The sequence below is a fragment of the Colius striatus genome, chromosome 4 (genome assembly GCF_028858725.1).
Source record: "Colius striatus isolate bColStr4 chromosome 4, bColStr4.1.hap1, whole genome shotgun sequence".
Classification (NCBI taxonomy): Eukaryota; Metazoa; Chordata; class Aves; order Coliiformes; family Coliidae; genus Colius; species Colius striatus.
In genome coordinates, this window is record NC_084762.1 from 18884471 (window position 1) to 18910945 (window position 26475).

The following is a 26475-nucleotide window of genomic DNA, read 5'->3' on the forward strand; positions in this document are numbered from 1 at the left end:
CGCGCCCTGCCCAGGACGCGGGATTCACTTCCGGCGCCGGTTGCCCCCGCCTCAACGCGCCCTCCCCGCCCCGCCGCGGCGCCTCCTGCGCCTGCGCCGCGGCCCCGAGTCTCCCCAGCGGCAGCGAAGGAGTTTGGAAGTTCAAAATGGCCGCCGCGGCAGAGCCTGAGCTGCGAGCGCCCGAGTAAGAGAGCTGTTGGGAGGCTTCTCGCGATGGCGCCTCGGGGAGGAGGGAGGTGGAGGGAGAAGCGCTGGCGAGGGGAGGAGGGGATGACGAGAAGCGGCCCGGGTGGAGGTGGCGGGGGAGGAGGAGGGAGACGGGGGAAGGCGGCCGCTCCGGGGAAGAGGGGTTGCTATAGGAGCCGCTTGGCGGCCCAGCGGGGCCGGGGCGGGCGAGCAGCTTCCCGCCGGCCAGGGACGGGGAAGGGGAGCGGGGAGGCCTCGGTGCGGGCGCGCGCGAGCCGGCCCGGCGGGGGCGGGGGGAGGGGAGAGCGGCACCGGGACCTGCGGGCGCGTGTCCTCAGTTCCGCGTGCGCCTTCCCGCCTCGGGGCGGGGGGGGTGGGGGGGCCGCTCCAGTCCTGCCCCCTCCTCCCGCTCCGACACCTCCTGCTCCTCGCCCTTCCCGGGGAAGCCGGTTTGCCGTGGGAAGGCATGGGGGAAGGAGGAAGAGATGTTCTTCCTCCGCGTGGCTGCGAGGCCGCTGCCCTCCCGGGTGCCCTCCCGGGCGGCGCGCAGAGCTCGGGCATCCCTGAGGTGAAACGGGGCCGGCGCTCCCCGGGAGCTCCCCCCCAGCCGGCGGCTCTCTGTCCAGGCGAGGCCCTCCCCCTGACGAAGCGGGGCCGAGCCAGCGGGTGCCTCGGGGGCTAGCGAGCCGCTGCCTGCCTTGCGGCCAGCCCACCTCCGGCCGAGTCCTGGGCGCTCTCGCGGTATAAAAAGTGCCTGTAGTGGTGGAAGCAAAAAGCGATTTGTTGCCGGCAGCCCCTCCTTCCAGCCCTCGACGTGACTGGCAACTCCCGGCTCCCGTGGGGAAGCGAAGATAGAGCCGCTGCCTCCCCGCCGGACCGGGGCTCCGGGGCTGTGTTTTTCTGGCACCTCCGTTGGTGTCGTGACGCTTAGGTTTGTCTACACTCATGAACGCTTTCTTCTCTGGAACTTTTGCCCAGAGCTGACAAGCTAGTGCTTACTTTGTTGCTCCTCTTCACTTTATAAATATTTTGGCCATATAAACTGCTCTTTGTAATTTTTTTCTGCCTTCAAAAGTTGTGATTTCAGACACTTTTTTTTTTGTTTGTTAATCGTAGGAGTAGAAAATGGAGGGAAAAGCAGTGCATATACATGTGAACCTTGTAAAACACACAAGCACATAAAGAGTCTTAGCACTGTAGAGAGAAACATAACTAAGAGTAATAAAGTAAAAACTCATGCTAGGAAACCTGAATGTAGGAAAAGATGAGTGAAATCTACTAACAAATCTCCACGAATTTACTGACGTTCTCCTTCAATTCAAAAGGAAGAAAAAGTGATCTTATAAGAGAAGATCATGTCACAATTTGTTTCTAAAGCCTTTAGCACTTAAACATCTAGATACCTATCTACTTTATTGCCATCTGAAATCTTAAAAGGTTTCTCATCCATGTCTTTACACCTCTAGAGCATTTATCCCTATTTTGATTGAATTAACTTGAAATAAACAGATTTCTGTACCTGAAGAAACTCTGAAATATTTTATGCATATTCTTGAAGTTAGTAGTTTTGAGGTACAAATGCAAAGGAAGCTGGTGGTTGTATTAGCAGTCCATGGTGACATAGCTCACCCAGTGCCTCTGCTACCTGCTTGCTTTTACAGAATGTAAGATGAGGTTATTATGTAATGTTAAAAAGCAGAGGATAACAAAATAACTCCCTTATAGATTTCAATGTCACTTTCTGCTATTAAGAGAAGGAAGAATATCTGGAGGGAGAAGCACTGGCAAGGGGAGGAGGGAATGAAGAGAAGCGGCATGGATGGAGGTGGTGAGGGAGGAAGAGGGGGATGGCGAGAGGCAACTGCTGTGAGGAAGAGGGGTTGCTATAGGATGTGATTTTTGACACACATTGAACAGATGTAATTTTTGTTGTTCTGTAATAATTTTGTAATGTATCAAAGTACCATTAATCTCTTAATCGAGGACTTATACATATAACATTCCACATCCAGCTAAAAGAGATCTTGAAGGATGTGTAGTTTCCACAGAATTCTCCCTGTGACATTTCTCTGCCCTTTAGCCAGTCAAAGTCACTGACATGCTTACTTTGGCTTGCAAATCCAAGTTGAAAAAGTTTTACATCTAATACTTTTTTTCCTTCTTTTTTCCTGTCTCTTGTGCCAGAAGCAACATTGAGCAAACTCAAGGCAGTTTGTTGTGTGTCTTTCTGATATTCTGTTGTCACCATGGTGTGGAGTCTCAGGAGGAAGCAATTCAGATAACACTATATGCTTTGAGTAAGCAGAAGTCGTGGTAGGGATGTAGAAGAAAAAGTATACAAGGTTCTGACTTAAGTCTCTGAATATTGTGTGTTTTTAACTTGGTCTGTTCCCTTAGGAGGTTTCTCATTTCAGAGCACTAAAGCTTTAGCAAATAATTTTAGTGTGTATTGCAGACAAGTCTGCATTATTTACTGGGACTAGAGTTTGCATTAACTGAAGCAGGAGAGAATCAGTAACTGTGCACTGTTGGAAGTGCTTATGCTTAATTAGGAAAGCACTTATAGAATCTGTAGTGAAGTGCCATCCTTCAGGCCTGACTTAGAATACCTCTGATATGTTTACTCTGTTGGATCATTAAGCATATTCTTTGGAAACAGCTGTCATGTGAAACTTGTAGAGTTGGGAAGATAGTTCTACCTTTCTGTGTACATTACCTTACCACCCCTAACCATCATGTTTGGGGAATTTCTTTTCAGTGAACGAGGCTTGGGATACAGACAGAGCTATACTTAAGTTATTAAAAGTATTAGCTAGTAAGTTCTGAAAATGCAGTTTAAATGGGGTGAGTTTGTAGAAAGGTGAGCTCTGGCACTTAAATATTTGGCAATGGATTTCAGAAGGCAATGTCTGTCTTACTACAGACTTGATGTTCTGAAGGAGATCAGGAGGTATTTGCTTAAAGAGCTCCCTTGGTCTTAAGCCAATTTCAGTGTAGTAGGTAAGAGTAATGTAAGTGAATGCATAGCATCAGGACTGAATTTTGCAACTTTTGAAGTTAAGTATGCTATTGAAATTGCTTGTTGCTGTGGCTAGTCAGTTAAAACGTTTGAGGGTTTTAGGAGAAGCACTGCATGTTATTATTTTAATAACCTACTGTGGACTTATTTTCTGCCTTTTTGACCAATACCATTTTACAAGTCTCTTTTCTTGGGAAGCTGAAAGCTGTATCGGAAAGCTTTTCTGACATTAGACTTTCTTAATTTATCCTGTTCCTCAGCAGTGTTCTCTGTGTTGCATAAATAATATAAATGCTTGATAAAAACCATTCTCCTATCAGGTGTGTACACTTAGAGAAGGAAATTGCAGTGAAGAGAATTGATTGGCTCTGTGTGAGATTTTGCAAGATGGTTTCATTAGGTGGTCAGCATCATCCCTTGAAATAAGTTTTGATCCTTGGAGCATAACTGTGTTCTGACACTTGAAAGTACTTTAAGAAGATGTAGCTTGGGTTAGGCGTTGGAGTAGAGCAGCGAGCCGAGTGATGGACTGACAGGATGCACGAATATGCAGCACTGTTGTGTGTGGTTACCAGATATCGTCAGCATTGAACCTACAAGCATAAGCATTGATTGTGCCCACGTGTTTTGTGATGTTAGTGCATTTGCTGTTTCTCCTTGCCATAGTGTTTTTGCAGCCATACCTGTCTGTTCGTGAGGCAGTGTATCCGCTGTTTTAGCTTAGTTAAGTTAGTCATACGTTTCTAATTCTCTCAAAGGTAGGTAATTAAGTGCCAGTTAGTTTCTATCATAAAGAAAAAGACTGTCAGCTTAACACAAGATTAAGGACTGTGATGAGTTGATAGTACTGATCTGTAGTTTGTCTTTTTTTTTGCAGGGTGGAGGATGCTGATGCATCAGAGAAAAGCGTAAATGAAGAAAATGGGGAAGTATCAGAGGCAGATCAACCTCAGAACAAGCACAGCCGACACAAAAAAAAGAAACACAAACACCGAAGTAAACACAAGAAACATAAACATTCTTCAGAAGAAGATAAGGACAAAAAACATAAACACAGACACAAACATAAGAAACATAAACGGAAAGAGGTAGCTGATGCTTCTGACAAAGAAGATGGACCAGCTAAAAGAACTAAAATTGATTTTTTAGCTCCTCTGGAAGACTTGGAGAAACAAAGGGCATTATTGAAAGCTGAACTTGAAAATGAATTAATGGAAGGAAAAGTCCAGTCTGGGATGGGATTAATATTACAAGGTTATGAGTCAGGATCTGAAGAAGAGGGAGAGATTAATGAAAAAGCACGAAATGGAACGAGACCTACGGCTAAGTCAAACACTAAGGGGAAGTTAGAACCCGTGGACAATAAAACTAGTTCCAAGAAAGGAAGTAAGAGTGAATCAAAAGAAAGGACTAGGCACAGATCTGACAAAAAGAAAGGCAAAGTAGGAGTTGATGGAATCAAAGAGAAGACAGCGAGAAGCAAGTCAAAAGAGAGGAGGAAATCCAAAAGCCCTTATAAGAGAAGTAAGTCTCAAGATCAAATAAGGAAATCAAGATCTCCGATGCTTAAAAGACGATCTCAGGAGAAAAACAGAAAGTCTAAATCCCCCCCAGAGGACAGAAATAAGGCTGACGATAAAAGTAAATCGAGAGATCGCAGAAAGTCTCCGGTTGCAAATGAAAACAAAAGCAGAGATCGTGGCAGAAAGTCTAAATCTCCAACAGAACTAAGAAGTAAATCCAAAGATAGAAGATCACGGTCCAAAGATAGAAAACCTAGGAGATCAGAGACTGACAAAGAAAAAAAGCCAATTAAATCTCCTTCTAAAGATGCTTCTTCAGGGAAAGAAAACAGGTCCCCCAGACGACCTGGCCGTAGCCCAAAAGGAAGAAGCTTATCTCCCAGACAGCGTGAAAAGTCAAGACGAAGCAGATCCCCTCTCTTTAATGATCGTAGATCTAAACAGAGTAAATCCCCCTCTAGAACCCGGTCACCAGTTAGACGGCTGAGGAGTAGATCTGCAGAAAGGAAAAGAAGAGAATCGGAAAGGAGGCGTCTGTCTTCTCCCAGGTAATTCAAAAGGTGTCATGAGCCATTGCAAAAATGTATTGTAGGATGAACTGTCTTTTAGTTTGGTGTTTATCTCTGTTTAATTCTGAAAACACCTGTTGAAAGTCACCAGCTTGTGCGTTATGAGTGTGCTTTGTTTGTATTCAGTTTTTGTGAAAATACTCACCTCAGCTGTCAGACATACAAATTCTTAAAATTGCTTCTTAAAGTGCTGAGTTGTTTGCTGCTTGAACCCTTACTGGGAATGAGTTTTATAGTTGAGGTCCTCCTTCTTGTAACTTGGTTGGATTCAGAATTCAGCTCTGTTTTGTTTCTTGGTTCATAGTTCCATTGCTTTCAGGAATTCCTGTGGAGTCCTCTCTACTCTCACATATCTCTGTTGGCTAAAAGTTGGTCATTAAGCCCATTTCACCCTCAAATAAACACCATGACAGAGTCAGCACGGGTGAATGGAAGCAAATCTCTTCTATCAAGGTGTCCTTCTCAGTCATTTATTTTCTTAAAAATAATTTTCATTTGCTGGAGATGTGGTAGTGTTGCTTCATTATTGGTCTGTTGTTTATCGTTACCCTATTTTGCATGCACTTAAAGGAGAAAGACTGAAATCTTTTGAAAGTATTTTTAGCCTTGTCATTTTTTTAAGAGGACAATTTCACCTATGAAAACAATTACCTTGAAATTTAGTGTAAACCATGAGACATTAATAACTAGTATCTCCTCTGAAGCTGATACGGCCTGGGTGTCAAGTTCCCAAGCAGAGAACAATATATGTCTGCATTTTTGGAAGTTAATCCATGAAATCTAAGAACTTCAACAGACGGGAGAATTTAGCATTCCTTTTGGATAGCAAATAACCAAGAACTTTTTATCATGGGATTTAGCTTCACCCACTTTGAGAATTAAGAACAAAGAAGTATGAATTTATTGGGACCACAAAGATCTGGCTCAGTAAATAAGTGCCTGATAAAGATGAAAGTCTTGGTGCCTGCATCGCTGAAGGTTATTCTGGTTTCAGGTATGAGATGTCTTCTACAGGCACATTATCTGCTTATTTTTGTCTGTGCTACTGCTTCACAATACTGCAGGTGCTTTGGAGGATGGACCCAGAGGTGTCAACCAGACTGCTGTAAACATGAGCGGTTTGTCTGACAGCTTTCTGGTGAATCAGGGATGGCATGATCACTAAAGTTTCTTGGACATAGTATTTGACTTTACTTCTCTAGCATTTTGCATCTTTCAGTTTTCATTCCTCATGACAGCTTGCCTTGCAGTCAGTTTGCATTAGTTGTTCAGACACTGTTTCAGACGATGCCTGTGTCTAGAGTTTTGCTGTCAAATTCATACTTCTTTAGCACTGTGGTGAGCAGCATGGGAGTGGGAGACTACTAAGAAATAGTTTCTGGTGGAAGTGTTTGCAAATCATCAGCAATAATCTTTCTCTGTGGGACATCTTGAACTAACTCTAATGAATAGTTTTAACCAGAAATTCCCAGTTAATTCTATTTCCTGTGCTTGGTCCCAGTGTTCCAACCATGTAAGATACTTCTCAGGTGTTTGACTGAAGCTATTCATTATATGATGTTACTATGAAGTCTTACTCAGCTTTTACTTTTTATCTCATACTTGTCATCCCTGAACTAATTAGGTTTTTTTACAGGTATTTTGGCTGGGTTTTGGCAGCTTCATTAGCCAGGAAACCTGGAACCATTGGTTCATCCTGAGACTTTTTTTTGTAATATTGCTCACAAGAACATAATGTGAATGAATTAGGTGAAAGGGATCAGCCTGCTCCAGCATTTTGTAGTAATTTCTTGTAGTAACTTCCAGTGCTTCTGCATGTACATCAATCTTTCAGGCTGTCCCGTGGTTTACTATTTTGCATCAAATTTGTATGCCTGGTCATTACAGGTAGCTCAGGTAACTGAAGCTGATAGTGCAATCTCAAAACAAACAAAAAGGAAATGTCTTCCAAGAATTTCTCTCAGCCTCATTAGAATAGCTATTAAATATTTTTAACTTCTGTTCTTTTCAATTTTTGATTGAAGTCAGAAGTTATTTAATTGTTGTGGAATACACTTAAGCTTTTGATATGTTCATGTCAAGGATTTTTTTGTTTCTCTAATTGTCAATCTGTATAGACAGGAATGAATTTTAAATAGCATATAGTGTTGAATTATGTTTGAGAATGGTTACTTTACATATCAATCAAGAATTTTAGTTTTCATCTGTTGTATTAGAATCTGTGAAATGTTGAAGCCATCCAGTTCTAGTGCCCTAATTGCAATAGACGATACGGTCATTGTTTTGGGGTAGCATGTTCCTAAATTGCAGTACTGTGTTATAAAGTTGTTAGGAGAATCTTCAAGAATTAATTTTTGGGTTTAATGTATTTTATAAGTACTCTTTATTAGAAACATGAAAAGCCACTATTTATGTAAGACCTAAACACAGGGATTGTTCTAAAACTTCACTTAGCTTTGTGGTAGTAATTAACGAGCTCCGTTTCCAGAGTTGTCCTGAGCTAGACTTATGTATGGGCACATATTTCTCTGGATGGGAAGACACACACCAGAAGGGCAGCCAGCTCTGCAGCCTACTTACCCATCCCTCCCTCAAAAGCCCATCTCGTCGTCCCTCAACTTCAGGAAGATTTTTGAAGTGAGCCTTTAGATGAAATTGGAATTTCTTTTGTTTTCAGCTTGCTTCTGATTTTACTCCCCTTCTCTTCCTCTATTTTAAGAACGCGGACGAGAGATGACATTTTGTCGAGACGTGAAAGATCAAAAGATGTGAGCCCACCCAGTAGATGGTCCCCATCCAGGAGAAGGTCTCGGTCCCCCATTAGAAGGAGGTCTCGTTCGCCCCTTCGACGTAGCCGATCTCCGAGAAGGCGGAGCAGATCTCCCAGGAGGAGGTAAAGACATGCTGTATTTTTTAGTCTCTTTTTATAAAATATTACTAAAAGAGTAAAGATTGTTACATGTAAAAAAATGATGCATTTTTTTATCCACATTTATAAATGCTAGTGGAATTGAATTAATTTTATCCTCCATTAATTCATTTATTACTTGGAGTCATTATGTACCTTTGTCTTATGAATAGATTTTCCATCTTTTCTTCAAAAAACCAGACCAAACTCCTCTTATTGTTGCCAGGGATAGAGGCAGAAGAAGTAGATCTCGCCTTCGGAGGAGGTCCAGGTCACGTGGTGGCCACAGACGTAGGAGCAGAAGCAAAGTTAAAGAAGACAAATTTAAAGGTAGTCTTTCTGAGGGCATGAAAGCTGAACAGGAGTCATCATCAGATGAAAAGTAAGGATTCATTTCCATCTTGTACTGGTTATCTAAAAGTACAGATCAACTGATACTGAGAATGAGCTGACATTTTGTCATTTTTGGGTTGTCACCTAAAACTTTAAACGTGTTTGAATGTTTGTGATCTTGTCAAATTACTATAGAGATGATGTGAAAAACTTCAGAGCATGCAAGAAATATGTCTCTTGGCTGGTGAGCAGACCTGAGGGGATGATACTTTGTTAGGCTTCTAAATTCAACTTAATCGGTATCTTGTGAAAATATTTTGTCTGTTTCCTCAGGCTTATTGCTATCTGCAGATTGTCTTTATATTTGCTAAATATCTACTTAATCCACTTGCACAATGCATTCTTACATTATTAAGGAAGAATGGTGCTAGAATGAAAATGAACAAGGCTTTTGTTGGGTTTTTTTCCTCATTAGAAAGAGTCCCTGGTAATTGTTTGCAGTTAAAAATGAAATACACAAAGTCCCAATGAGATACCAAAAGTTTAAATATTCTCTGTAAGGAGATACAAATATACACTCCGAGATTTAATACACCTTTGCTTTCTGAGTCACTTGAACAGCTATTGTTCAACTGTGCACTTCAGTTGCATGCTGTTAATTGTGTGCTTTCTATGCCAAAGAACTGCATTTGTTAGAATTCAGTAGATAATCTTATGTGTATAATGTTATATGTAAAAAAAAAATGTATTTTCTTAGTCTTGAAGACTTTGATTTGGAAGAGGAAGATGAAGAAGCGGAGATAAGACAAAGAAGATTACAGCGACAAGCAATTGTTCAGGTACATGGTTATATGCTTGTGGGTTCCAGAAACTAATTTTATGGGTTTAGTGTAAAATGTTGAGGTAAAGGAAGTCTCTTAGCCTATTACTACACTGTGATAGTAATTATCCTTACTGTATTCTTTCCAGTTAATTTATTGCAAATGTTAGTCTCAGTTAAACTTTACACTCCTATTGCAATGCATTGCTTTTACGACTGAAGCGACTCTTCTGTGAGTCATTTTTGTGGTACAGTTAAATGTTCTCTGACAGTTCTGTGAGATGTTGAAAATGTTCTTTGGTAATCTTAATCTGTGGATTTATCTTTGTAGCTAGCTGTACAACTGATACCAGAATGTCAATGTAGCACATGAAGTTACATAGCCATTAATCTAACCAGTCAGTTTGTTTCAAGTAGAGGTGGCCCTTGTGCCATTTACCAAGCTTCATAAAGCCATTGGGCATGAGTTCTCCCTTTGAAAATGTACATAATGTATCTGGTTACACGTGTGAGCTCCCATGAGCTTCTTATTTGTGGTAGGAAGGTCACAGTAGTGACAGGAAATATGTGACTGAGACACCTGAAAGGGAGCCATGGCCAAAGGAGCTGCAATTCTACAGTACAAGTCAGGGATCTTTTTATTGAAGTTGAGATTCTGCACACATAATATGAGCAGCCAAGTGCCGTGGTATGTTTACTTAAATTTAGCTCATTTAAGCAGCAGTAATAATACTGTTCAATGCTTTTATTCAAAGCCCATTGTAAATCCTTCAGAACTACGACTGAGCAAACTGTATAAAGTACATAATTTTTAAAGGCTTGGTTACACCTGATCCATGCAAGAAGCAAATTCCAGAGCTTCATTCCCTACATGTGAAACCTCTACTTGTATTATTGAATAGTTCAACCTTGAGAACTGAGTAGTATCAGCATTTACTAACTTTGATTTTTTTTGAGAGAGAGAGGAAGTGACACTTATATAATTTCCTACTGCTTAAGTTAAAAAGCCCTCAACTTGTAACAGCGTTGTCATAAACTTTTTCAACGCATTTGAAATCTATCAACAAGAATGAATGAGTAAAGGGGATCTCCAATTCCAATAAAAGCCTTAAACAGAAAATCTACTTTTCTGTATGACAACTAACAAAAATGGGAAAGATTCTAAGGTGTAAGATTTTAAATAATTATTTTTCCTTAAAGATTTTTTTTTAATCTTTATGTGCCAGGATGGTTTAGCAATAAATCTGTTACTGCTGACATTTTGCTGTACACAACAAAATAGTTAATCTTCAGTTAAAATTGCTTTTTACAGAAATGTAGAAGGCTGAAGGAGATGTGATTTATTAAAGTTTAACTATTTATTTTTGCCAGTCATGGTCTGGGCTGTGGTGCATTGTGGCAAACTGTTTTCAAAAGCTGTGTTGCATTCTGCAAAGAATCTGTTGCGTTCAGAGGTGTAAGTGATAATGAAAGCCAAGAGACAAGTTTAGTGCAAACCGTTGAAAGGGTGAGCAGAAAGACATTTAAATTGTGATGTGATTATGTGATTGATATGAAAATGTATTTTTAGAAATACAAAGGCCAGACAGAAGACAGTAACATATCTGTACCGTCTGAACCGAGCAGTCCTCAGAGCAGTACACGTAGTCGCTCCAATTCACCAGAGGACATCCTAGAGAGAGTAGCTGCTGATGTCAAGGAGTACGAACGGGAAAATGTGGACACGTTTGAGGCATCAGTAAAAGCCAAGCACAACCTCATGACGGTTGAACAGAACAACGGTAAGAACCTGAACTCTCCCTGTCTTAACACAATTTATGAAGGCTCAGATGTCTTGGTTATTTCCCTTATATACTTCCAGATTTGGAGGTGACAAGCTTCCTTGTTACGGAGGATGGTATGAGTGGAATATTCTCTACATTTCTAATAACTTAATACAATTTATGCCATACATCTGGAAGAGCAAATAATGATGTCTCTCTCTAGTTGAGAATCGCCCTTTTAAACTTCCAGGTTTTTCTTTTTGCTTACGCATTTGTTTTCTTACAAGGTAGTACCAGTCTTTTTAGGGTGGGTTGGAAACCATGCCCCTTTTTTCCCCCTTTTTGGTCAAATCCACTATGTCAGAATATAGAGGCTTCTATAGGCATTTAGAATGATGAATGCTTTTGAGAGCCATTGCTAGTAAATCCATTTTGGTAGTGCAACTTTTTGCTGAAGAAATGGCTGTTTCCTCCTTTTCCTCCCTGTACATCATCTATCTTAAAGCCTTATTGAAATGAAATATATCTTGATAGAAAACCTGCCTTGTGTCTGCTGCAGCCAAAGGAGCAGAGAGCATCTCCTAGTACACCCTATAATACTGAAAACCTGCTTTTTAATTTTTTTCTTTTGCAAGTGGATTACTGCACATCTTCCAAGTAGTCAAAGGTGTATCTGGTTGCTGCATGCTCATTCTGAGCTAGCTTTAACTACTTCAGTTTCTCTTCATGGTGTAATTGTAAGAGTGGTGAAACCCGCCCAGCCCCTCAGGATACAGTGGGAGGGTTAGCTTTTGTTGCCTGGCAGGCACTAGATGTGACCTCAGGGGTTGAACATGCTGCCTTCTATTGTAGGGAATGCTTCTCTTTGAAGTTACAAAGCTGCATCTCTTTGGGACTGCTGTACTGCTCTGTAGTTTGTCCTGGTGTTCCCTTGAGCAGTGTGTTTTCCAATTGCTCTTCTGCAGTGTAGGTGGAAAGAAGTAGCTTAGGTGTTTTTCCTGTATTTGCATACCACAAGTTTGGACTCTGGTGGCTTCTGGTGGGGAACAGACAACAGCTTGTTCTTTTTTGTCAAGGCATGTGATGCTTTCTGTTTTTGCCCACTGTGAACTGCAGAGACATTTTTAAGATATAGAAAAGGGTTGTTTTTAAAACCAGAGTGGTTACACTCAAATCTGGGTATTTTTCATATAGCAGTAGGATTCTCGCTTGGAGGTGGCTGTAACAACAGATGGGAGCGGTGTATCATCTGCTTTGTAACAGCCAGATTTTATGGATAACCTGACTCATAGTGGGCCAGAATAGGAAGCTGCTAAGGAACTAGTTCATAATTCATTGTAGCCCAGTGCAAGTGTGTGAGCTGAAAATTGCAGGAAGTTGCTGGAAGGATCTGTACCTGGAAACAACAGTGTCAGCATGATGGATGATAGCTTTTGCTGCTGTCAGAAGGTTGCAGTCTAGTTACGTGGTATGAAAGCAGTTGTCTGTACCCATCATGAGACCTGAAGCACATGAGGTTAACAGATTGTTTTTCTGCCTTGCTTAATAATACTGAAGGGAGTGTCTGTGACTTACTACGATCATGAAAGGATGCTATCACGATGTGTGTTGGGAAATAGCGTGAAGTTCACTTGCTTTCACTAAAGTGTACTCAATTTATATTTCTTTGCTTTTATCAAGCAAGTAAAACATCTTTGGGACTTCAAAGATGATTAAAAGGTGAGAAAGGGATAATCTTGCCAAATTAAAAACATTTCTCTTAAACACAATAGTTAACTTTGTCTAAAACCTACACACAAGGTCCTTTTTGACAGGGTTGAAAAAAACATTTTCCACAGAAATGTTCTGGGCTTTACAGTTTTGGTTATGTTTAGTGAAATATCTTGTGATGAGCAGAAAAAACTGGAATTACCCCCAGGAACTGGGGCTGTTTAGTCTGGATAAGAGGAGACTGCATGGGGATCTCATTAATATTTACCAATGTCTAAATGGTGGGTAGTTAACCCACCATGGTTGGGGCATCACTTTTTTCTATTGTATCTAGTGACAGGACACGGGGTAATGGGAAAAAGCTGGAACACAAAAAGTTCCATTTAAAGATAAGAAGAAATTATTTTACTGTTCAGGTGAGGGAGTCCTGGCACAGGCTGCCCAGGGAGGCTGTGGAGTCTCCTTCTCCACATACGTTCCTGTGTAACCTGATCTAGGTGGACCTGCTTCTGCAGGGATGTTGGACTGGATGATCTCTAAAGGTCCCTTCTAACCCCTACCATTCTATGATTCTATGAATTGTGTTTTGAAAATATCTGTGGGTTTTTTTATATGTACACACAGTCATTTGTTCTTTCTTTTCATATATATAGTCATTATCTGTAGGGATCATGTAAGGATGTACTTTTTTGTTTCTGCTATGTGAATTATTTGAAAGCTATTATATTTAACTTTTCAAGGAGGTACATTTTTTTTAAGAACTTAGTCAATCTGAGTTTTCTGTTTCTAGAATGTAAAATGATATTTGCCAGAAACATTAGTAAAGTTACCTGTTTGCCAACATACCGAACTTAGGTTATATTGTGAAAGTACCAAGTCATCAGTTATACTGGTAACAGAGTTGTCAGCTTCTTGTCTTTCATACTGAGTAATCTAATTTTCATTTTAAGGTTCCTCTCAGAAGAAACTGCTCGCCCCTGATATGTTCACAGAATCAGATGATATGTTTGCTGCATACTTTGATGTAGGTAATTCTTGGAGTTGAAATGTATGATTTATTTTCTTTTGTTTGTTTTTTATTAGAGAGCTATTATCCCTTGAGGGTTTGGGGGACTTTGATTTGCAAAAGCTTGTGTAACTGAGTGGATAGTATATTCTGAATATTTTAATCAGGCAAAGAAGGCAAAGTAGTTCTTAATGATTATTTCAGTGAAAGAAAACTCACTGAAATTAGTGGGAGTTTTAGCAGAGTAAGTGATTGAGGGAATTCACCTGCTGTTTGAATAGGAGCTATAACAGCACGTGGTAACAGACCTTTGTATAAGATAAGCTTTATGTTAACGTTACCGTGCTGCACTCTTCTAAATATGGACTTTTTTCACAGGTCCCTGTATGGTTAATTACAAAGTGTCTGTGTAAGATACTGTAATTTGCTAATGATGTTGTGTTGGAGTCATTTGTTTGGAAGGCTTGTTTGTTGGTTTTGGATGAAGGGGTACATTTCCTTTTCTTACTTTTATGTGATTCTAGCAGCTTTTCTCTAAATGTGCTGAAGTGACCAGCAAGTCCTGGCAGTCCAGTGACTAGTTTTGAGACTTGACTTGCCGTTCTCTTTAAGTCTACCTCATTGTTGCTGATGCAAAACACTGAGAAATAAGTTAGTGACTTTTTTAACTTAGAAATTCTCAAGTTGATTTTGGTTTATGGCAGATGATTAGTTGTGACAGAAGCATGGAAGACAAAGACCTGCTATGGTGTCACTCTAATAGTACTGGTAATAATAATAACATGTTAAAAATCAAAAACCTTTTGACCTGGAAAAAGATAAATGCTTGAAGGATAGTGAGGTGGAGGGTGCATTTTTAAGAATTTGAAAGTTGCAAGTAAGGATTTATATGGCTTGTAAGCGAGCCCTTCCCAGAACTTTTTGTTCAATTTAGGATAATTTTTACTACTCATAGATTTGAATTTGTGATAATGTGTTGCCAAATCTGCTAAGAGATGTCAACAGTAATTGTAGTAATTTTATGATTGTAAGCATAATGGTATGAAATCTGTGAAGTGGCTTTGAATTAACAGAAATTCAAGGCCTCAACAGTTCACATTTTCCTTGCAAATTGCTAAACTTTTTTACTACAAACATACTCTTAAGTCAAAAGTTTTATTCAGATGGTCCAAAGTGGGCATTCTGATGTGACTCTTAAAAATTCCTTGTGGATATTGATTGAAACTTTGCCCATTGATATTTAATAATAGTTCTATTGTCTGACCTCATCCTCTTCCATTGCATCAGTCTTCAGATACTGGTATGTAAATCGCATTTTGTTTTCAGTAGTTTCTCTCTCCTACAAGATAAGTGTGTTTGTGCTGTGGAAAGGAACAGTGTTTTGGTAGGAAAAAAGGGGCTTTTGGTAATGAAATATCAAGGGAAAACATGGAGCACAGAAGCAAAGCTGTTACTTTTCCTTTTATTTCAGAGTGCCCGACTAAGGGCTGCTGGGTTTGGAAAAGACTTCAAGGAAAACCCCAATCTCAGGGATAACTGGACTGATGCAGAAGGCTATTACCGTAAGTTGCCTCTGATTTGCAAGGATAGACAGCATGTGGATGCTGAAAGGAGAAGCTCCTCACGTGAAAGTACTGCAGGATTATTCAGCTGTAATTGTACTGCAGCTCCCACACTGAGCAGTGTGCAGTGTAGTGGCTGAGAGGAGCATGCGGGTGTTTACCGCAGTTAGGGAAGCCTCCACGTTTACCAAATCCCCTCTTGTTCTCCATAATTTCCACAAAGTTAAGTGATACAAAAACATTCTACACTGTGCACTTAAACAAGTGCACCATTTTTCTTGTTTTTTATGAATGACACAGAGTGGGTTATTTTTCATCAAAAGTTCTGTTGTGTATGTCCCTGGTAACACGGAAATGCTTGGATTTATCTCTCAGGTGTTAATATAGGTGAAGTCCTAGATAAGCGTTACAATGTCTATGGCTACACTGGTCAGGGAGTCTTCAGTAATGTCGTGCGAGCCAGGGACATGGCAAGAGCAAACCAAGAAGTAGCTGTTAAAATCATCAGGAACAATGAACTTATGTAAGTAATGGTTTTGTTTCATTGTAATAAAGCCTGTGTAACAGTTGGTAGTTTTTTCCCCGATGTGATTTGAATCTCCCTTTGTTTCAAGCAAAGTAACAGATTATAGCTGTGACTCCTGCCTTTATAGGAAGGCAGGACTATGTGTCCACACTTCTTTACATCCGTTGCAGGAGAAGGGTACTTGCATTTTCATCAGGCACTTTCTCATTTGCAAATCTGCAGGCAACAGTGGCAACAGGAAACAAGGTTACAGTTAATTGTGAGGCCTTCCCAGCTCTAAAATTTTTGAGAGTGTAAGTCGTCGCCTATCATTTTTGGCTTTAATGGACCAAGTCTAGGGACAGGACAAGGGGTACTGACAAGAAGCTGGAATGCAAAAAGTTCCATTTAAACATAAGGAAAAACTATTTCACCATTCAGGTGAGGGAGCCCTGGCACAGGCTGCCCAGGGAGGGTGTGGAGTCTCTGCTGGAGGTCTTCAAAACCTGCCTGAACACGGTCCTGTGTGACTTAATCTAGGTGGACCTCATTCTGCAGGGATGTTGGACTGGATGATCTCTTAAAGGTCCCTTCCAACCCCTACCATTCTGTGATTCTATGAAATTTATTTGACAGGTGATGGGTTCGATCCTATTAGATGATCTGCAATTACAAAAAGGCCTCAGGTTGTTAACTATTATTATATAGTCTCTATACATTTACATGTATAGGAGATACATAAAGAGGAATGAGGCTCTCCCTATTGAAATAGGGAAAAAACGAGTGAAGGTTAACAAGTAGGATATATTAAACTACCTGATGTGAGAACTTGCCTGGAATATGCATTTTCAGTATCCACTGCAGTATTTCTACAGTCCTCTCTTACATCCTCTTCTGTTAAAGTCAACTTAAAAGGAAGTCTTTTCCATATCTTTTAACTTGGAACTTTTAAAAGTCGTCTTCCTGTGTGTACAACTGGGTTGAGTTACATGAATGGGTATCTAGAAAAGCTGAAAAAGAAAAAAAGAAAGGCTATTTCTATTTGGTTTGTTGTACAGACAGTTAGTTTGGGTGTGTGCTTGACTCTGTGGTCAGTTTAGCTCAAAACTTTTTATAGTAATGTACATGGTTAAATATTTCTTTTTAAGAAAGTATACTTCTCAGGTGAGTGCTATTTAAAAGTGAAGCATCAACATGAGGAGGAAATTTCATTTTAGCTTTACATGCAACCAGGAGGGGAGGGACAGGCAAGGGCGAGTAGGTGACAAAAGACACAGTGAAGGTCAAAGTTAAATAAACTTAACCAATGTGTAGACACAGACAGCAGACCACCTCTGTGATTTCATTTTTCAGCTGTGGTACATTAAGCAGTAACAAGGAACCTCTCTCTTCTGGATAATTATAACCATGCAAGTGAATGTCTAGATTTTAAAAAGTATTAGTGTCTCACTGATTTTTGTTTTAGAATGATATTTCTTTGCTTTCAGGCAAAAAACTGGCCTAAAAGAACTGGAATTTTTGAAGAAGCTCAATGATGCAGATCCTGATGACAAGTTTCATTGTCTACGGTTGTTCAGACATTTCTACCACAAACAACATCTCTGTCTGGTATTTGAGCCACTCAGGTAAGGTAACAAGTGTTTTGGGTTCTCTGTAAAAAGTAAAGTACTATAGAGTGATATATAGCTTTCTGGTTTTGGCTGTTGGTTGGATACTTTTGCTATTGCCAAGGTTCAAGAATGCAAGGAACGTCAGAAAAAAATTACCTGGAGGTACAAATCCCAGACTAGTGAGCAGTTTCGGTTTACTTAAAGCATCACTGAGAGCTTTCTGCCTGGACAGTACTTGAAACGGAATAATGTATTATTGAAGGTAGTTCATCAGTGCTGCTCTTCATGATTTTTGTGTGGGTGTGACCATTTTTTTATTAGTTTTTGTAAGTTTTTAAGGGTTTGGATTAAGAATGTGTTCCCAGAGAGGTTCAGCAAATGCTCTGTGTTCTGAGCACCTACATAACAGTCAGAGGAAGAAAATTGTTGCTGTGATGTCTTTGCACACTCACATTTGACTTAAATAAATCACCTCTTTCAACAGGTCAGTTGTAGACACTGATTTATGATAGAGCTGGATATATTAATTGCTGTAGTTGCCATTCCTGTCTGGAGATACCAGTTACTCATATCCAAAGTTTTCTGTGTATGTCCTATTTTTCTTTTTGCCATATTTGAGGTGAAGAAAAGTTATATGCTGAAGCAATGCAAATTTTATGAAATTACTGTTATATTTTCACTAATGAGCCATACAACAAATTATTTTCCTGTGCTGCATGATCTCTTTACCACACACTCATACATTATTGATATAGACAACGATGTTTTTGTCCTGGAATCGCTTTGATATCTTTTATCTTCTTCGATATCTTTTGCTTGTTGTTTCTCCTTATTTATTTCTGGATAAAACAAGTACAAAGGCTTTGCAGTTGTTAAGGAAATGATGCTCATGTGTGGATAATCCTCTCAAATTATCTTGATTAAAAATGTGGTCTGAACTAAGTCCAGTCTAGTGAATAATTGTGTAGTGTAGGAGAGACCTGATGGGCCAGGGGTTTTGTTTCATTGCTGTCACTAACAGAGCAGTGTGCATGTTAAGCAGAATACTGCTCTTCTCCAAAAAAAGATCCACAGCTGACTGGTTTGTTCAGGTTTATCTGACAGTTTTAGGAAAGCTGCCTTTAAGTTCTTTTCTTTCTCTCTCTCTTTCAATAGTATGAATTTACGAGAGGTGTTGAAGAAGTACGGGAAAGATGTTGGGCTCCATATTAAAGCTGTGCGATCCTACAGCCAGCAGTTGTTCCTGGCTCTAAAACTTCTTAAAAGGTGCAATATCCTACATGCAGATATTAAACCAGATAATATTTTGGTGAGTAATAAATCATTGAACCTTATTTTGCACAGTCTATATTATAAAATTAAACATTTGAAATTAGTGTGCTGTTAATTTAGGTGAAGTGAAAATTTACTTTAAGCGTCGAGGGTTCACATTTTGGTGTAAAATGCTACCATGGTATAAACTGTAAGAAACAACCGTAGTACAGCATCTAAATAAACTCTTTTTATTTAGTACCATTTTTCTCAGACAAACCTGCATCCACTTGTACCTTTATAGAAAGCAGATCTTCCAAAGTAAGACCCTGTCCTTTGTTAGGAGAAATCTTAGGACTTTCAGTAGTTGAAAAATGTTCTTGCTTTCTGCAAAATGGGAGCAGGTTGGTTGAGTCTGGATGGATAATTTGTTTATGTGAATGAGATAATGGGGAAAAGTCCTTTAATGCCTTTTTTTCTCTTCTGTTCCCATTAAACATTCTGGTTCGCAGGGCCCAAGAGCTACATCAGAGGAGTCAAACACATTTCCTTTGGTTTTCTTGGTGGTCATCCCTGTGCCAAACTCAGATTTTGGCTTTTATTTAAAATGTTGTCTTCTTGCCATCCCAGCAATAAAATTTACAATGTAAGCATGAGATGTGTGAATAAAATGCTGGTTTATGAGTGGTACTGCGGATACTAGAGTTGGAAGTCTAAACTGATAGAATTTCAGTATATGGAGTGAAATCCGGGTCCACCAGAGATATTTTGGTAAGGGAAAAGTAGGTTAAACTGACCTTTTTAATATTTTCTAGGATCTGCAGACATCAACTGTCCCTGCTAATTTAAGAAAGTTTCCTAATTTCCTTAGAATGCAGAGAGGAAGGCTTGAAATGTGGGAAGAACTTCCAGTTGAAAGGCCAAATGTTTTTCTTACCTCTGATTTTCACGGTGCTATGGGCAATTCTGTCTGCCACTAGTGCTTATGGATATTTATGTCTCACTTGCAGGTGAATGAGTCCAAAACGATACTAAAGCTTTGTGATTTTGGGTCAGCTTCGCATGTGGCAGACAATGACATCACCCCTTACCTAGTTAGTAGATTTTATCGAGCTCCAGAAATCAGTAAGTACCATGGACTGGTTGCCTGTATTGAAAGCAGGAGAGGGCTGTACCAGTGCTAGCAAACAAGAACTGGACTTGAATTTACACCCTGTGTAGGCTTAGCAAAACATCACTCTGGAAATATGATGAGAGTAAAAAATTCAGACATTGAAAGCGTGGTGGGATGACTCTTCATGCATGTTGGTGGTTGGCTCAGTGAGGACAGGGAGAAGACATTCTGATTGGTTATAGTTTATGGTTTAATTTAGAGCTATTGTTCTGACTTCTTGGTTTTTACTAACTTAATTCCTGATGATCAGTTTGGGTGTTAGGCAAAAACTTTCCTTTCTAAAACAGGACTGTGGTGAAAGTTAAAAGGTTTGCATCCTTCTTTTACAGTGACTTATTCCTAAGAGGAGAAGCAGCAATATAGTTTGCAAGTCAGCATTTTTTGTGATGTTGTGTTGTGTAAGGCTGCCTTCATGGAATTAACTGGAATTGCTCTGTTTCAGTTATAGGAAAAATCTATGACTATGGTATAGATATGTGGTCTGTAGGCTGCACATTATATGAACTTTATACAGGAAAAATACTGTTTCCTGGCAAAACCAATAACCACATGTTGAAATTAGCCATGGATCTCAAAGGAAAGATGCCAAACAAGGTAAGAAAAAGAAGTCTGTGTTTTTTAATTAATAGCTGAAACTGCTGTAATGAACAGTAGAACACATTTTGTATTTTCTCCCTGAATTCTTATTGTATACCTCTTAACAACAAATAAATATCAGACATCTCTCTGACTGTATAATTTATATTGCTTTAAAATCTTACAAAGTGAAAGTATACAGCTTCTTTTTCATAGACTTAAGTATAAAGTGAAAGCAGAAACCTTCTAAGCACTGACCTGAAAAAAAATTCCGTAAGTCAATGGCTGATACTGTGTCCTTTTGCAGCTGCTGTGAATTGTATTTTTTTTTTCAATCTAGATGTTTCTTACTGTCCTTTTGAGATTTTTTTTATTAGCACTGGATTGTTCATGTTTAAGTAAGTTAGTAGACATCGATGCTCACTGTGGAATTTGTAAGACTGGGAACTGGCCTGAAATGCTTGCCTCTTCCTCGTTTTTCAGATGATTCGAAAAGGTGTGTTCAAAGATCAGCACTTTGATCAAAATCTCAACTTTATGTATATAGAAGTAGATAAAGTGACAGAAAGGGTAAGTCCTTAATGTGTCTGCTAACCTATGAGTTTTTTTTTTCCCAAGCTTTCCTACTATTACAGTCTTTCAGACATACCTTGACATGGTAATTTAAAGCAAGGTCATTTTGCAGCAGTGAGGGCAGATTACATAGTTATAAACTGACAACAGAAATCTTTCCTACCGTTCAGGAACACGTTTAAGAGAAATCCAAGTTTAATCTTGGTTGGTATGCAGGGTGTCTCCACATAATCTATCCTTAAATTACTAACAAAAGAAATTCTGCCTTCATTTTAGAGAAGGATGTCCAGCTTCGGTATGATGTGCCGAAGGTATGATAATGTAGGAGGTCACCATTGTTATCATTTTAACATAGTATATTTATCAATAATCACAGAATCAGTGGTCAGATATGGGAATATGGGAACTTTCCCTGTGGACCGTTGGTTCTCACTTAACTGGGATGTTAGATTCATGTTTGCACCCACTGTTGGTGGAAGCAGCAGCCTGGCCAACCCCCGACAGCCACATCTCCTCTCTTTCCCTTGGCCCGCAAGAGGATTGATGAGGCTGTAGGATGAGGAAGGGCGTTGTTGATCGGCTAGGAGAGAACCCTGCAGCAAACTCTGAAAGGCTGTGAAAGGGAGAAGGAGGATTGTGCATGACTGGAGTTCTACAAGGTTGCCATTTTTGTATTTGTAGGAGAAAGTTACAGTTATGAGCACCATTAATCCAACCAAGGACCTGTTAGCGGACTTGATTGGGTGCCAACGACTCCCTGAAGACCAGCGTAAAAAAGTGCACCAGCTAAAGGACTTGTTGGACCAGATTCTAATGTTAGACCCAGCTAAACGGATTAGCATCAACCAGGCTCTGCAGCACGCCTTCATCCAGGAAAAAATATAAACCAGATGAAGAAGTTCAAAGGGTTTGAGTAATTAACGTACAAAGACTGAAGAAATTTCACAGCAGTTGTTAATGTATATAAACATAAATATTTCCCCCTGCAAGGTTGAGGATGAAATGATACATTTGAATTAACATCAAGGCCGATATTTCTTTTAGAAATGTTAGAGTAATTCTGTTTTGTGTCTTATGTGAAAATTTTCACTGTAGAACTGTTTTAATTGCCAAGACTGCACAGAAGTACAATGCTAATGTATATGGTTGCAGTTCGTATATATTATAAAAAGGAAAAAAAAAAAAGCATCTGTTATAAAAAAAAAGCCCAAAAACAAAAGAAAGAAAAGAAAAAAAACCACAAAAGAGCAGTAATACTGGGTGGTTGATTTGTTTTTAGCAGACTTGGCTTCAGTTTTGTCTTGAAAAAATGGCCAGCATAAATGCTGTTTATATTCACGTTTTCCTAGGTGTGTGTGTGCAGGCCACAGCAGCATGCCCTTGGTGTAGTCAGTGCCGAAGGGGGCCTGTTCCTTCTTGAGCCTGCCCGCAGGGATGGTCTCCTCTTTTAAAGCAGGTTGTGTACAACTTTCAGTACACTGAAGGTAAGCTATAACCCATCCACATCACCGGTGTTTACGCTGTTATTTTACTGGAAGGACTGAGGAGCGAGAGACGATAGCATTGTGGCAGAATTCCCCCCCGCATGTTTGAGAAATGACCTTGTTTTCTTTTCTGGCCTTGCAAGCGCGGCGTAGTTACCCGAGTGCCGTCACTGCTGCGGCCGGCCTCGCGAGAGAGCCCGGAGCGCGCGCACCCGACGGATGGAGCGCCTTCAGTGTACTGTTTCTTATTACCTTAGTTTTTTTTAACCGACTTGCTATATAGACTTTGTATACATTTTGTTAAAGACAGTTCACTATGACATAGAACCGATACTTAACGGAAGAGTTTTCATTTAGTAACCGCGTACGTTGGGATCTCATCCGAAAGACCTTATATCTAAAGGCTAGCTAGAGGACATAATGAAATTTTTAACTATTTGTATGTCATTTTGAAAGTGTACTGCTTTATGCTAAAAGTGTTTCGTTTGTTCATCGTTTTTCATTATTTGTGATCATGTTGTCTTTCAATACAGGCATAAACCTTCCACTCTTGAACAAAGCAGCTGCTTTTTAAAAGCGGTAATTGCTTCTTTACCTTTTATTTCTTTTGTAAATGAAGCTTTTCTTTAAGAAATGTGACTTTAAAGTGTTGTCTCTTGCATAAAACAGTTGACACTTCCTTATTGTAAAGTGAAGATTGTTCTGCTGCATGTAAAGTGGACCATGCAGACTTCTGTATGTTTTCAGTATGCATCATTAGATAATAAAGTCTTTTGTGAACAAGGCATTTGTAGCCATTTTTAAAAGAATCTGTCTTCAGTGATGGTAAATCAGGTAATTCGTAAGAACCGCCCCTGCATATCCCGTTAATCAAGGGACTATCAAACCTTACGATCTTTGGGAGGCCGATAGGCTATGTTAATTAGATCTATAATTAGCACTGCTTAAACGAAAAACAAAGCCAAAAAACCCAAAACCCCTACAGATACTGTCTGTCTGCTTTCGTTGTAATGAAATTATTCCTGTTAGGACGTGGGATTAAATTCAGGCTGTAACTAATGTTTGTGCTGTTTTTCTCACTTTTCCTTTTGATGGTGCTGAAAGAGAAAAAGGAAAGCGAGTCACAGGCCACTCAACGCCTACTCCATGGGTCTGATTTGCTGAGACACCAACTTCACCTTCCTAACAAGGTTATTTCTGACAGCATGTGTAGATAAACATTTAGCAACCAGTTAAAAGAGCGTGAAAACATTTTGAGTTGGTTGTACAGGGTGATGAGGAAAACGGCATCGAACCTGTCAGGTCCCTGCTTGCTTGCTTTAATGTTCTGACAATGTCCAGAAGTCCACCTTGTCCATTTTGTTAATATAGTCCCGACAAGCTGTGAAAACCCCACTGGTTTCACGTACTTCTATCGTACTTCCTCCAACTAAGAAGGGTTTTTGTATCCGTCTAGGTACATAATGGCAACAATCAGGCACCCTTAGTGCACCCGAGAATGGACAAATGCCACAAAGCAGTCATTCTGCTGGTGGGGAGTACCCCACCGAGGAGGCGCAATGAGCTCACCACGAAAACGAGCAGGAGATGGGTGCTTTTGTGTGCCATTTTGGAACCTTCAGCCTGTCTCTTCTCAGTTTAGATTGTAAAATTCGTAACGAAAAATAATGTCTCCCCGATTCCTGCATATTAAGGTATCTTGTTCGTACAGGGAGTTAACAAATTGGCTTTCACCTGTAGTGAAATATTTGGTGCTTGCTAGTTCAATAGAGAAAGTAACTTGCGCTTTTACGACCTGGGCAGCACTTCCGAGGGCAGCTTTACACAGCTGTAGCGATAGCTTGTTCTTTCTGTTGCTTTGTGCTTTAGCCTTAAAAGTTAGGAATATGAACCACTGAAATGAGCTGCTGAATCAGAGACAAAGCAGTAGAAAAGATGCCCCTTAATGCCTACAGAACTGTTTTGAGCTATTCTGGAGAAGCATAAAGTTGCTCGTTTACTTGTTCTTTGTGTTGTAGGTGCAGCTCAAAAGAAGATGATGGCTACCAGAAGACATGGACAAAGGTTTCTGTCCTATAAAAGATACGAAAAATACTCTTCGTGTAGTTGTGTCTTAATCCTTTGGTTTCCAGCGCTCCAGTTTAGACTCGTAACGCTGCCGCGGTTCTGATAATCCCTGAGACCTACTTACTGTGTTAGAACCTGGTACACAGATGTGTTTGTTTCATTTCTGGTTGGAGAGGGTTTTGGTTTTGTTAATTGTGATTAAATGCAGGTAAATAAACATTACTGGTTTAAATAGAGTTTCCTTAAGATGATAGCGTGAGCGGTACAAAGCCTAGGAAAGTTTAGGGGGAAAAAATCTGCCTTGAGATTTGGTCAAAATACCTGTGTTTTAACTAGTAAATATTGAGGCAGCTGATGCACTTCTTTCTTTAACTTTGGCAGGTTTGTTATTTTAATTCTGGCAAACTGTTGCTGATGAGCAGAGACCAGCTGGCAGGGGTTATCCAAAGCAAGTGGCTTTCAGTCCTCCGTCCAGTACCAGCCCCTGCTATTACTTCTTGTCGGCAACGATAGAAAGTCTTTTTTCTCTGGCTTCAGAAGCCTCTGGATTGAGGACTTTTGGAGGCTGTTAAGGAACCTCTCCACTTTTAGGCAATACTTGTCCCAGTGGCCTGTGGGCTCTGAGGGGAGCGGTGCAGAGGCAGGCAGCTGGACTCCTGTGGTCGCAGCTTGGTTGCAAACACAACAGCCCTGCAGCAGAGGTGACATGCTGAACTATTTCTCAGCTAATCTAAGAGGGAGGGTGATTTCCCTTTTCCTCCTCTAGGAGAAGATGTACTTTGTGTCTTCCCCTGAGGTCCTGCCTGTACGAAGTCTAGCTAGATCTACTGTGCTGATTTCTGTTTCCTCCTCCTTTGTGGTGACAAGGAGCTTTACATTTAACGTGCTTAGTTTGCCAAAATTAAGATACCAGCCCCATGCAGTTAGATGTGGGTGTATTACCTTGGTGTGTACTACCGTAACTTTTAAGAGCTTTTGATAGAATGTCATGGCTCCTTTAAAACCTTTTTAATAATACTTTGTCTCCACACGTAGGGTAAGTGGCATTAAACCTCAGAGGAACCTCTGTGTGTGTGTGTGTTGACCATCCGCAGAAGTCTGGGCTGCTGCTGGAGACGGAGCCCTCTGCTACCGTACGTGTGAAACCGTAACGCGGGCGCAGGACGACGGGAAGTGGCAAGTGCTTGAAATCAATAAAACATGCTTAAAACTTAACGCCCTGCCTTCTGTTGTGTTTACAAATGTCATACTGCAAAGCTGCTAAAGAGATGAGCAAGTTTTTAAATAAAAGAAAGTTACAGTGCTTTGAACAGGGTACCGGAGGTATTAAAGAATCTGTGGAAATATCCTCCCAAATATGGGTAAAAGGCAGCTGTTGCTGTTTGTTAAGTTGCCTCTTTCCTTGTTTTGGAAGCTCTGGCAGAGCCAAAGAATTCACATGGATTTCACTTCAAGTGTGATTGATCATCACAAGATGATCATGGGACTGGAACGTCTTAGGAAGAAAGGCTGTGAGACTTGGGGCTGTTTAGCCCGGAGAGGGCTGAGGGGAGATCTCACCAACACTCCTAAGTACCTAAAAGGTGGATGCCAGCAGGGTGGGGTGCCACTTTTTTCTGTAGTATCCAGCAACAGGACAGGGGGTAATGGACACAAGCAGGAACGCAAAAAGTTCTATTTAAACACAAGGAAAAACTTCACTGTTCAGGTGAAGGAGCCCTGGCACAGGCTGCCCAAGGAGGGTGGGGAGTATCCTCTGGAGGTTTTCAAAGCCATCTGGACATGTTCCTCTGTGACTTGATCTGGGTGAACCTGCTTTAGCAGGGGGTTGGACTG

The 26475-nt window shown here is 40.3% G+C and overlaps 1 protein-coding gene across 12 annotated transcripts; it reads left to right on the forward strand.

Moving 5' to 3' along the window:
* The first annotated feature begins 77 nt into the window (after positions 1-77).
* On the forward strand, positions 78-25854 carry PRP4K (pre-mRNA processing factor kinase PRP4K). Of its 12 annotated transcripts, none has more exons than XM_061994912.1 (18): positions 78-184; positions 4083-5276; positions 8017-8190; positions 8432-8587; positions 9296-9377; positions 10929-11139; positions 13782-13855; positions 15309-15399; positions 15775-15922; positions 17392-17529; positions 18670-18823; positions 19776-19890; positions 20382-20533; positions 20999-21085; positions 21770-23151; positions 23677-24266; positions 24591-24636; positions 25021-25854. In XM_061994912.1, exons 1-15 carry the CDS (start codon positions 147-149, stop codon positions 21971-21973), a joined length of 3018 nt encoding a protein of 1005 aa, XP_061850896.1. In that variant the 5' UTR covers positions 78-146; the 3' UTR covers positions 21974-23151; positions 23677-24266; positions 24591-24636; positions 25021-25854. The 12 variants fall into 12 exon arrangements, with proteins under 12 accessions (XP_061850896.1, XP_061850899.1, XP_061850892.1 ...); XM_061994915.1 differs by having other exon boundaries at positions 25675-25854; XM_061994908.1 differs by having other exon boundaries at positions 23677-23762; positions 24029-24266; positions 24591-25854.
* Positions 25855-26475: the final 621 nt, after the last annotated feature.

Coding starts and splice junctions, on each gene's coding strand:
- PRP4K (XM_061994905.1), top strand. CDS start 147: ATGGCCGCCGCGGCAGAGCCTGAGCTGCGAGCGCCCGA. Junction 15,923..17,391: donor ATCAGGAACAATGAACTTAT/GTAAGTAATGGT, acceptor CTTTGCTTTCAG/GCAAAAAACTGGCCTAAAAG. Junction 20,534..20,998: donor AAGGAAAGATGCCAAACAAG/GTAAGAAAAAGA, acceptor CTCGTTTTTCAG/ATGATTCGAAAAGGTGTGTT.